An 11,696-nucleotide genomic window follows, 5' to 3' on the forward strand; every position below is an offset into this window, starting at 1 on the left:
GCAAACTTTTAACCTTTTGTCTTGCTACAATCCAAACCTCTCTTTAAGATTTTAAAACTGTCTGGTAGTACCCAGAATAGCAAAGTCCTCTAAAGGAGGTCAAGCCTTCTCATATTTGGCTCCTAAGCTCTGGAATAGCCTTCTTGATAATGTCATAGACTCAGACACACTCTCTCAGTTCAAAACATGATTAAATGAATGAACATACTGAATTGCAAACTTGTGGTGTTCATTCTTAACATGTTTACACTTTTGTCCTGTGATCAACATGCAGTACATTTGAATGCTCCACCAGTGAATATGATGTTGTTCATGAAAAGTGTTGGCATTGAGACATTTGTTCTGTAGGAGAATAAATAGAACGCTTCCAGTGGAGAAATGTAAGCATTTTATGTGGGGTTTGAACTATTTTATATTCACAGATTGAATGCATTTGCATAGAAAGTCACAATGAACACTATCATCTTTCTAGTCATCATCTGTCACAGTCTGTGGCTTTTACACTCGTTTATATACAGAGGCAGATGTTTACATTATGCAGAAATTATGGATAATGTTTTATTGTCAGACGTCTTCTATTTTTAGATTTGCATTGATAAGCAGAATTAATGAATGAAACCCTTAACCCTTCTTCGAGCAGTGATTTTAATCATGAGAATTACATTAGAAATAAAGGTGAACTGTGCAAGTTTTCCACCACTACATTTAACAAATGGAATAATGAATGTTGGCATGAAAACTCCAATATCTGCTGTTGGTTGAGCTAGTGTTGGTGTGTCTGGTTTGGTTGCTCCAATAACAGAGCAATGTCTTGACATCATCACACTGCTTTCACCTTTCAACCATCAACCAACAAATATTTTACTTGTAGTCTTGGCAAACGGTCAATCAAAACAATGAAATTCTATTTATATTTATTCTGTTTATAATCTGTCTGATTCTGATTGGCTGGCAGATGTGCAAAACGCTCACTTCAGCAATTAGAAATGCCCATGGCATACCATTATTATGTCTCCTGATTTTGGTTTTCTTTTTCAAATATTTCCTAAATGATGTTTAACAGAGCAAGGAAATATTTTCACACAGTATTTTCAACACAATCTCACGGCAATTCGTAACTTTTTGATTTAGTGGCTAATTCGTATGAATGCATATGATCTAATTCGTTCCATTTAGTACGATTTGCTCATCCCCCAATGGCGGTTGGGTTTAGGGGTGTGGTTAGGTGCCACGCCTCCTTTTTAAAATCGTACAATTTCGTACGACTGAACTCATATGAATTCATACGAATTAGCCACTAAACTGACAAAACGTAAAATACTTACGTTTTCTTGTGAAATCAGGCTGGAATTTTCTATAACAATTTTTTTCTTCTGGATAAAGTCTTGTTTGTTTTATTTTTGCTAGAATAAAACTTGCCCAGTTAACTTAATTAACCTAGTTAGTCTTTAAATGACACTTTAAGCTGAATACTAGTATGTTGAAAAACATCTAGTAAAATATTGTGATGGCATGTACTGTCATCATGGCAAAGGTAACAGAAATCAGTTATTAGAAATTAGTTATTAAAACTATCATCTTTAGAAATGTGTTGAAAAAAATCTTTCTATTAAACAGAATTTGGGGGAAATAATATACAGGGGGGTTCATAATCCAGGAGGGCTAATAAGACTTCTACTGTATATCAAACACACAACCACTGGTGATTATTTGTTTGCATTTAAAAATCTGTTGATTATCCCGTATGTATAAAACGTGTTTTAAACCTGTGGTCAGGTTTACTGCTGTTTAACATATTTTCATAGGTCAAATCCAGTAAATTTCAACAGGAACCGAATCATATGAGGTTAAAAGATTTCCTTGTGTACACAGCTAGTTCGTCTCAGAGATGCATTCAAATTGTAGGATTGTATTCCAGTATTTTGAGCATCGCAAACATTGCTTACTACAGTATTTTGACTGCTGGTGTAACTGGGCTCTGCCATCTAAAATAGAGATCCTGACTGTCCCATGAATCAAAATAGAACTATCTATTCAACTATCTATTATTTTTATAGAATCTAGCTTGTTAAAAGATACACAGTTGAAGTCAGAATTATTAGCCCTCCTAGATTATTAGCCCCCCTATATAATTTTTTTTCAATACATTTCTAAACATTGTAGTTTTAATAACCCATTTCTAATAACTGATTTAATTTATCTTTACCATGATGACAGTACATAATATTTTACTAGATATACTAGTATTCAGCTTAAAGTGTCATTTAAAGGTTTAACAATAGGTTAATAGGCAAGTTAGGGTAATTAGTGAAATTATTGTATAACAATAGTTTGTTCTGAAGACAGACAAAAAATATTGCTAATAAGAGGGCTAATAATATTGACATTAAAATGTTTTTAAAAAATTTAAAACTGCTTTTATTCTAGCCAAAATAAAACAAATGAGAATGAAAATATTGTAGAAAAAACTGTGAAAAACTTCTTGCTCTGTTAAAAATAATTTGACAAATATTTATAAGAAACAAAATTCACAGGTGGGCTAATAATTTTGACTTCATCAGTATATTATTTAACTAACTATTTTGAATGTAGCAATTCACCTGTTAAAAGCAGGAATGCTCACAAGACTTATTACGGGGCATGTGATGGAGATTGTAAACGAGAAGTAGAGAAAATGTCTAGTTTTACTTCTAAGTTTGTCTACATTTATGACAACCTGAAAGTGCAAAAGGCATCTGCTGTGAGGAAAAGAGGAAGCAAATGTGGTAATACTGTGATTTACGGTATATATTTCTGCGTGTCACTTATGTTTTGAGAGATTAATTGTTGAAATCTTAAGTAATAACCGAGAGAGGCTTTTAAATGAAAAGAGATTTTATTCATGTTCAGGTTCAGCTTCACAATGGCATAGTACTTTCTCACAAATGACACTGTTAATTTTCTAATAGATTCTATAAAAAAAAAAATTCTAATCATTTTTTGTATATGTTATAATTTAACAAACTGTTATACCTCTTTTTAGTTCATTTAAATTCATCATTATTGCTAATGCTTTTTTCTATAGAATGTAAAAATGTAAATTGTGTCAAAGCAGCTTAACACGGATGAAGTTCTATAGTGAATTGAAACTGCTTCAGTCCAGTTTTCACAGTTGAAGTTTATTTTAGTTCAGTTCAGTGTAATTTAAACGTCACTGCTGAAATTGAAACACAGAAGAGCAACTCCACACACTCTACTACTACATACTTTTTAACAAATATAATTTTGTGGCTTACCATATCTCATTTTTGTTGGGAAATGATGTAGACCTGACTCCAGTATGCTTTTTCCTAACATGTTCTCCTAACATGTATGCTTTTTCCTAACATCCAAAATGATTTTTCTAACATGTCACTCTCAATGCAAAAAAAAAAAAAAAAAAAAAATACTCTTAGCTGCCAAGAAAATGTTGGTCTGCTGTTGGAACCCTCCTCATATAATAGGTAAATGTCAGTGAGGCCTATCTTTGCTGGAAATTATTTGTATGGAATTTTCAATAGTGTGCATACATGGAGCTCAGTCAAAAACTGTTAAGTCCTACAATATAACTTTTGATAGTCAAATCTTTTGTCTCTACCTTCTAATGTTCAGCTTTTCTGTTTGTATGTACTTTTACTCATGATGTAGTTATTTATTTGTACGCCTTTTAACTTCTACTCTTTATGTGGTTTAACAATATTCTTGTTTTTTTACAGCAATGTTTTAATTTCTGCCAACATAGAATAAGTCTACCTGGGTGGGGATTCGGTGTTGTTTTACGATAAAGTCAAATGCTGTATTCTTTCTATATTAAATAAAAACTGCAATAGTTATACAAATAATATATATATATATATATATATATATATATATATATATATATATATATATATATATATATATATATATATATATATATATACACACATAGGTAGGTAGGTAGGTAGGTAGGTAGGTAGGTAGGTAGGTAGGTAGATAGGTAGATAGGTAGATAGGTAGATAGGTAGATAGATAGATAGATAGATAGATAGATAGATAGATAGATAGATAGATAGATAGATAGATAGATAGATAGATAGATAGATAGATAGATAGATATAGATACACACAATTAATTTCTGCCAACATAGAATAAGTCTACCTGGGTGGGGATTCGGTGTTGTTTTACGATAAAGTCAAATGCTGTATTCTTTCTATATTAAATAAAAACTGCAATAGTTATACAAATAATATATATATATATATATATATATATATATATATATATATATATATATATATAGATAGATGGATGGATGGATGGATGGATGGATGGATGGATGGATAGATAGATATAGATACACACACACCTTCAACAGACACTTAACTGACTATAAGAAACTTTGCAAGTACATGTCAATTTACATTAACCCTAACAGTCAACTTTTAATCCATTAAGAATTAGTTGACAAGTAAATGCAATGTAATTTAAATTCAACAAAATGTGTTAAAGGGACCATTAAAATAAAGTGGTATAAAAAGTCGACTCAACCTAAATTTGTAAGGCAACTTGCTGCAAAGCTTTTTTGAGTTGACCTAAATTGAGTCAAGTGCAGTACTTGAGTTGAAAGTTAAGTCAACTCAAAAAAGCTCTGCAACAAGTTGACTTAATGATGGTTGGTAGACAATCAAAAAATAATATTGCTTAAGGGGGCTAATAATTTTGACTTTAAAATGTTTTTAATTTTTAACTGCTTTTATTCTAGCCAAAATAAAACAAATAAGACTTTTCCAGAAGAAAAAATATTATACGAAATACTTAAAAAAATTCCTTGCTCCGTTAAACAGCATTTGAAACAACAACAACAGCAACAAAAAAAAAATACAAAAAAAAAAAAAAAAACAGGAGGGCGAATAATTTGACGTCAATACTTTTTATTCCAGCCAAACTAAAAGAAATAAGATTTTTCTGGAAGGAAATTGATTCATAAATACAGTGAAAAAAATTCCTTGCTCGGTTAATCAACACTGAGATGTTTTGCATGTCACATAGATATGTTTTGATAGATTTCAATGTTTTGATGCGATCTCAGTTCATCGATGAGTGAGACCCCTAAACGAAAAGTTCTGCGGGGATTATAGTGCTCTGATATGTAGATCTCTTCAATTTGATTCTTGTTCTGGTTGAGCTTCACAAGGACTCTGTCCATGTTGCTCCGTTTATCATGTGGATTATAGTACTTCCTCACTTCATAGGGGAGATCCTCAGAGTGCCGGTAGTTCAGGTTTCCTATGGTGAAGTATTTATACGTGTGTTTGTCCTTCAATGGAGGGAGCAGATACCCTTTATCATAAAACACATGGAACCCAAACTCTCCAGTTACGGGATTACAGAGAGCCATCATGTTATTGTCGATGCAGTCTTTCACATACCACTTCAGAAGAGCGAGTCCGTGTCGAGGCGGTGGAAATCCAAAGCCAGACTCTTTCAGCTCCTCTTCAGTGTTTAATGTTTTAGTTGCCAGGACCAGGAGGACTAGCAAAAGGCTGAGATGTTTAATCATTGCTGTTTAGAGTCTGTTGGGAGAAGGAGACAGCAATTTAATATCAAAGTGTGGCTGGAAAAGATGACAATAATCCTTACAGTTAATATAAAATCAAAATAACTTTTTTATTGCATTTTCCTGGTGTTATCCACATGGATATTGAATAGACACATTCTTATTAATTTCTTAAGAGAAAGAGAGGGAGAGAGAAACTCTATGGCTTTCATATAGTCAAAATTCATTGTCCATCAAGGATATTTTATATTTTACTGGACCGCAATTTTCTCTTCTTTGTAAGAATAATAAAAAAAAAGAATTAAAAACAAATTAGATTTATTCAATTTTAGAATTTTTTTTTCATTTTAATTAAATAAATACATAAATAAATAAATAAATAAATAAATAAATAAATAAATAAATGTACCTTTCTTTAACCATAAATCTCAGAAGCTGGCATGGTGTTAAATAGAGTAAAAAAAATTCAATTTAAAAACAATAATCAATAGATAAAAATCAATATAAAAAATTAAATAAAGATATTTATATTCAAAACCAAAAATTCAAAATCAATTCAAAAATTTAAGTGCAATAACAAAAAATAATGCATTAAAAAAAAAAAAAGTTGTGACAGTCAATTTTAGGTACATCAATGCTTTTTGCTATTTTAGTATCTTAAAAAACAATTATTATTGTATTTAATAATAGTTTAAATTAATTTTAATATTTAGATGTTATGTTTTATTAAAATTTTTGTCTGAATTTTATAATTATTATGTTATTATGCTTTTGTTATCCATTTGTTATCATTTAAAATGTAATTGTAAGTAAAATGTAATAAAAAGTGTAGCTAGAAAAGATGATAATAATCCAAAAATAATTTATAATTTAATTTAATAATTTCAATAAAATTTTACTCCAAAACATAATAACTAAATAAATTAACTAATAAATAAATACATATATTGTGTATATAGGTGTATATATATATATATATATATATATATATATATATATATATATATATATATATATATATATATATATATATATATAATATAATAATATTAACAGTAATAATAATAAATTTATTATATTTTAATATATTTTATATTGTTTTAGGAGTTAAAATGTTATTAAAATTTGTAATTAAATTCAATATTTTTTTTTCCTCATTTCATTTAATTCTTCTATTTTCTTGACATCTACCATCAAGTACAAGTAAATAAAAAATGTAATAAATTCACATTACTGCAGTTACTGATCAATTAGAAAACACATTAAACTTAGACTTATAATATATGTAGTATCTGCTGTTCAGTCCTATTTTTAGAAATAACGAAATACTTAAATAGTCTCAATCCTTTGATAATGTAAACCCCACAGTTCTAAAGATTCTTCCCATTAATACTGTCAGCAATCTTTTCTCCATCAACTTATTTTTCCCATGCCATGAAATACACACATCTCAAACATGCGTTCCTGTCGGTACTGTTATATACAGTATATAGTCATAAATAATAACACTTCTATGAAACTCTTTCTGGCAGAATCAAACATCTGCGTCTCATTTACAGTTTTTGTAACCCGTGATAATCTATTTTTAAACAAAGAATAACAGCAAAAAATAGCACACTCTATTACGCAGTCTTCATGTTAATTTACCTGAATGAGTCAGTAGAACGTGGGTGAGGAACGTCTTGAGAAGGCTGAGGATATTTTGGGAGTTTAACTGCGTCCATACAGAGTCTTTTCAGAGTATGTGGACCTTTAGTTTGAGAGCTGAGTTTTCTGACTTGTTTTTTTTTTCCACACTATCTAAGAGGAAGTGGTTAAATACGTGAAGCCTACATGACAGATGCGTTCTGCCCTGTTGCCTGGTCTCAGTTCCGGATTATAAATTATCAAAATACATTCATCTTAATCCTAACAGCTCCGATTCAATTCAAAACATGACAGCTGTGAAATTAAAACACATAATATGCCGACTGAAAAGAGAAGAAACACATTTCTTTCTCCCTAGAGAAAAGCAAATGTGGCATGCGATAGCCTAGAGGTGATCTTTGAGAATATCTGCAGGTGGAAAGTACAGTTTCTGCTCTCAGATTATGTTCAGTTTCTTTGAGGCAAAGTCAGTTCACTCATTTCCGAAAATCCCCTCAGACTATATATTTCGGCCTTGAAATTGGTTTGAAAGAGCGAAGTGGGTTCGTGTATCATCCGTTCATTCAGGTATTCTATTTATTCTGGAAAACAAAACACCAGAAAAACAGTCAATATTTGTTTATTCTGTAGGCACAAAAAAAAAAAAACAAAAGTTCATCTGTTATCCTGTATTTAACTCTAAATGGAGAATTAAAACAAACACAAAACCAAAATGAGATTTCAACGTGTGGGCGGTCAATAGCTTTGAGGCTGTAGGACTTAAATCAAACTTTGCTTATCAACACATACATAAAACAGGTACATATAGACGAATTACCATGTTTGTAAACATTCAGGATGCGGAGCAGTGAGGCTGCATAAAAAAATGGGAGCGCTAACACTTACAGCGAGGGAATGACATCCGATGCTGTACAGAGTTTGTTGTTGTCTTGGAAATAAGGTATATTGATTACATTTTATATAAATTATATACATAATGCTTTCAGCGTATTATAACAGCTTGTCACTCAGTGATAAGCACAGTTATAGTCTGACAGGTCCATTTGCGATAGCATCTTCCCATTGGATATTCTTTAAGACCAAATGGCCAAGCATCCAGCCCCAAATATACAACTCATTGAAACTCCAAGTGATTTTACAAAAGAGAAGTCAAAGGCCTACAAGTCTTTAGATGCCTACAATTTTTTTCTGTGTGGTCATGTGGAATAAATAATGTTCCATGATTACCAGATTCAAAACTTTGTAGTGCTAAAAACTGAGGTTCTGCCTAGCCAAAGACAAGGAAAGAAGACGGAACTGTACAAGGCCTGGGTAATCATCAACAAGCAAAACAACTGCATTCTGACAGTGAACTGCACCTGTATGGCAGGGTATGTGAACTTATACATTTACATTTCATTTTAAACATTCAGTGTCCGCAGTTTAATTAACCATATTTAACTGTTTTTGCTGAAATCATTGCTGCAATCAAAAAGGAGTAATGTGTATGATTCAGCATAGCGTGAACTTACCTGATATGAAATGAGAACTGCAGAGTCGAGCATTTTTAATTAGGTTCTCACTCCATTTAGCTCCCTTTTGGCCAAAGACATCAGCAGTTGGCATTATAAGCAGTTTTGTGTACAGTAAAAGTTAAGTTTCCCTATTTTTTTTTTTTTTCAAATTTGGCATCCTACTGCACGACACGACATGTTTGCTATTGCAACCGGTATTTTTTTGCAACCGGGGACCCTTGTGACATAGGTTGGTAATTCCTCTATACACCTATAAATTACTTGCATATACACCTATACTATTGGATGTTCAAAACAATATATGAAACTTGTATACACCCACATACATACACACACGCACGCACGCACGCACAAAATACATGCAAACATTCCTATACACTGCATATACATAGCCTATATAAACTCGATCCTTGCATAAACACCCACATTAACACACGCACATACATAAACAAGCTGCATGCAAACCTACACCTCGCATATAGCCTACATATAAAACTTGATCTATGTGTATGCACCTACTCGTGCAAACATACAAACATACATACATTTTGTCCTAAATCAGGTTATTGCAAAGCTTATGAAATAGAAAGAATGTGATTAATATAGGTATTACATCTGTTAAATAATGAAAATATACTATATTAAACAATATAAAATAGTATATAAAAATGATATAAAATATGTAAGAAAGATTTTTGTTAAATCTTTTAATTTATTTAGGTGTATTACGTACACAAATATAAATGGACAGATAGGATGTCCAATATCTACGATTTTAAGGCTGATTTAAAGATTTAGAAACCCTTAAAGGACGTTCAAGTCAAAAGCAACCAGATACCAAAACTTTACTCAAACAACTAAAAAATTTTAGAATTTTAAAATTTTATAATGTTATTTATTTGATTCATTGTTCACTGTATTTTAAACATGTTAATTAATATTATTTAGATTGTTGTATATTTATTATTAAATTTTATTTAATTTTGCTACTTAACTCATTATTTTTATTTTTAAAAAGCATTTCTACAACCCAGACTTACTTTAAAAAAAATCCTTGTAACAATTTGCACAAATTTCAAGTAAATTTTACTATCTCATATCAGGTACAACTTGTCAATATCATGTCTCAATTTACTTATGCTTAACCCAACACTCCTTAATTAATAAAGTAGTGAATTGATTATATTTATTTAAATGAACCAAGTAATGTCAAGTTCTTGTTTTAGCAGAAGGAACATTGTTTTTATCAGTTTAAATAAACCTTCTAGTTACGAATTAGTACAATTAGTGTAACTTGGTTTAATTAAGACACACAGCTCCACTTGAAATGTGTTATTTCCTTTTATTCTAAGCAAATTAAACCCAAGAGCAAATTTACTTTAAAATCCCTACTGATCTCAGCCATAAAACAGCTTTGGCTTTCTAAGAGAAGCGTCAAACACTAATGCTGATAACAAAAACGCCAAGACCTAAAGCATGGGTGCTACTCCTCTGCAAGGTGGTAACCATAAGTCACTTTATTTTGATGGTCAGTTTGTTGAATTTAACTTACATTGCAACTAATTCTCATTATATTATAAGTTGACTGCTAGGCTAGGGTTGGGGTTAGGGTTAGTGTAAGTTGCCATGTACTTGCAAAGTTTCTTTCAGTCAGTTAAATGTCTGTTGAAGGAGCAGTATCAACAGATATAAAGCAGACAGTCTACTAATACTCAAATGGACAATCAAAATAAAGTGTTACCAACTTTAAAACTACTTACATTACTTTGAAAATTAAATTCTAACAACTTTTTCACGCAAATGTAAACATCTAATATTGCTTTTATTTTCAAAATATTTTCCTTTTGATTCAGTCCCTTGCAAAGCATGCTGGGAACTACATATCCATTGCGATATATCCATTATTAAAATTTAATTAATGTTGCTAGGTTTGTGACAATTAAAAAATATTTACAATATCACTATTTAACTCTTTCTACTCCTTTCATTTATTACATGAAGTAAATGTGTAAATATTAAATATTTACTTAACTTCTAGTTATCCTTGAAACTTAATACAATTTAAAAATTATGAGAATAAATTTATTAGACTTGACTTCGCCAAAAAGGCATTTCTTTCAATGTAGTACTGTTTTACAGCCCTAAAATCATAAAATCATACCCTGAAAAAAATCAATACATCAGATAGACTCCAATAACTCTAAAACATTATTTCTCAATTAAATTATACAATGTACAATGTAACTTTTGTTGCTTTTTTCCCTCAACAAATGCAATTTTGCCCATTTTGTGGCTTTTAGTCATTTTTTGTACATTTACATGATAACAATATACTGAAATTGAAAAACAAAACAAACAAAAAACAAACAGAATTATTTTTTATTTAATTATTTTTATTGTTTTAATTATGTTACGTAAAAAATGTTATGTACTTACCAAAACAGGGTCATGCCAGTAGCTTTTTGGTTTTGACTAACTAAACTATAGTTTACATGAAGACAATAATGGAAAAAAACATATAATCTGCATTCTGACATTCATAAGTTGGTAGTTTCAGGCCCCTCAAATGCCAAGGCTGCTAATTAAACATTTTTCATCTTTAGTTTAAAATATTGTTGTGTAAAACCCTATTTATTTTCTATGAAAACAACATTATTTTCTACATTAAAAAGTTTTACTGACTCAAAAATGAGACTTTTTCTCGAGTGTCCTAATAAATGCTTATTTCAACAACATTTTGCCATACTATATTAATGACATAAATAGCAAGTAACATCTTTATCATGTACCTTCAGGTGAGCAGAGAAAGTGTCGTGTACACATTTCCTGTAACATAAATGTCTTTTCTCTTTGCCGTTCGCTCATTGCAACTCACAGCATCATAGAAACCCTTCCTGACTTCATTACAAATAAATTATACTTTTAAATGATCCCAGCATGGCAAACAAGCCCAGCTTTTAGACGGAGGTATGAATAA

The 11,696-nt window shown here is 30.7% G+C and overlaps 1 protein-coding gene across 1 annotated transcript; it reads right to left on the reverse strand.

Moving 5' to 3' along the window:
* Positions 1-4,915: 4,915 nt before the first annotated feature.
* si:ch211-198c19.1 (uncharacterized protein LOC100151013 homolog) lies at positions 4,916-7,345 on the reverse strand. Its single transcript, XM_056475955.1, has 2 exons — positions 7,206-7,345; positions 4,916-5,574 (listed from the first exon to the last, which is right to left on the reverse strand). Exon 2 carries the CDS (start codon positions 5,559-5,561, stop codon positions 5,043-5,045), a length of 519 nt encoding a protein of 172 aa, XP_056331930.1. The 5' UTR covers positions 5,562-5,574; positions 7,206-7,345; the 3' UTR covers positions 4,916-5,042.
* Positions 7,346-11,696: the final 4,351 nt, after the last annotated feature.

The sequence above is a fragment of the Danio aesculapii genome, chromosome 16 (genome assembly GCF_903798145.1).
Source record: "Danio aesculapii chromosome 16, fDanAes4.1, whole genome shotgun sequence".
Lineage (NCBI taxonomy): Eukaryota > Metazoa > Chordata > Actinopteri > Cypriniformes > Danionidae > Danio > Danio aesculapii.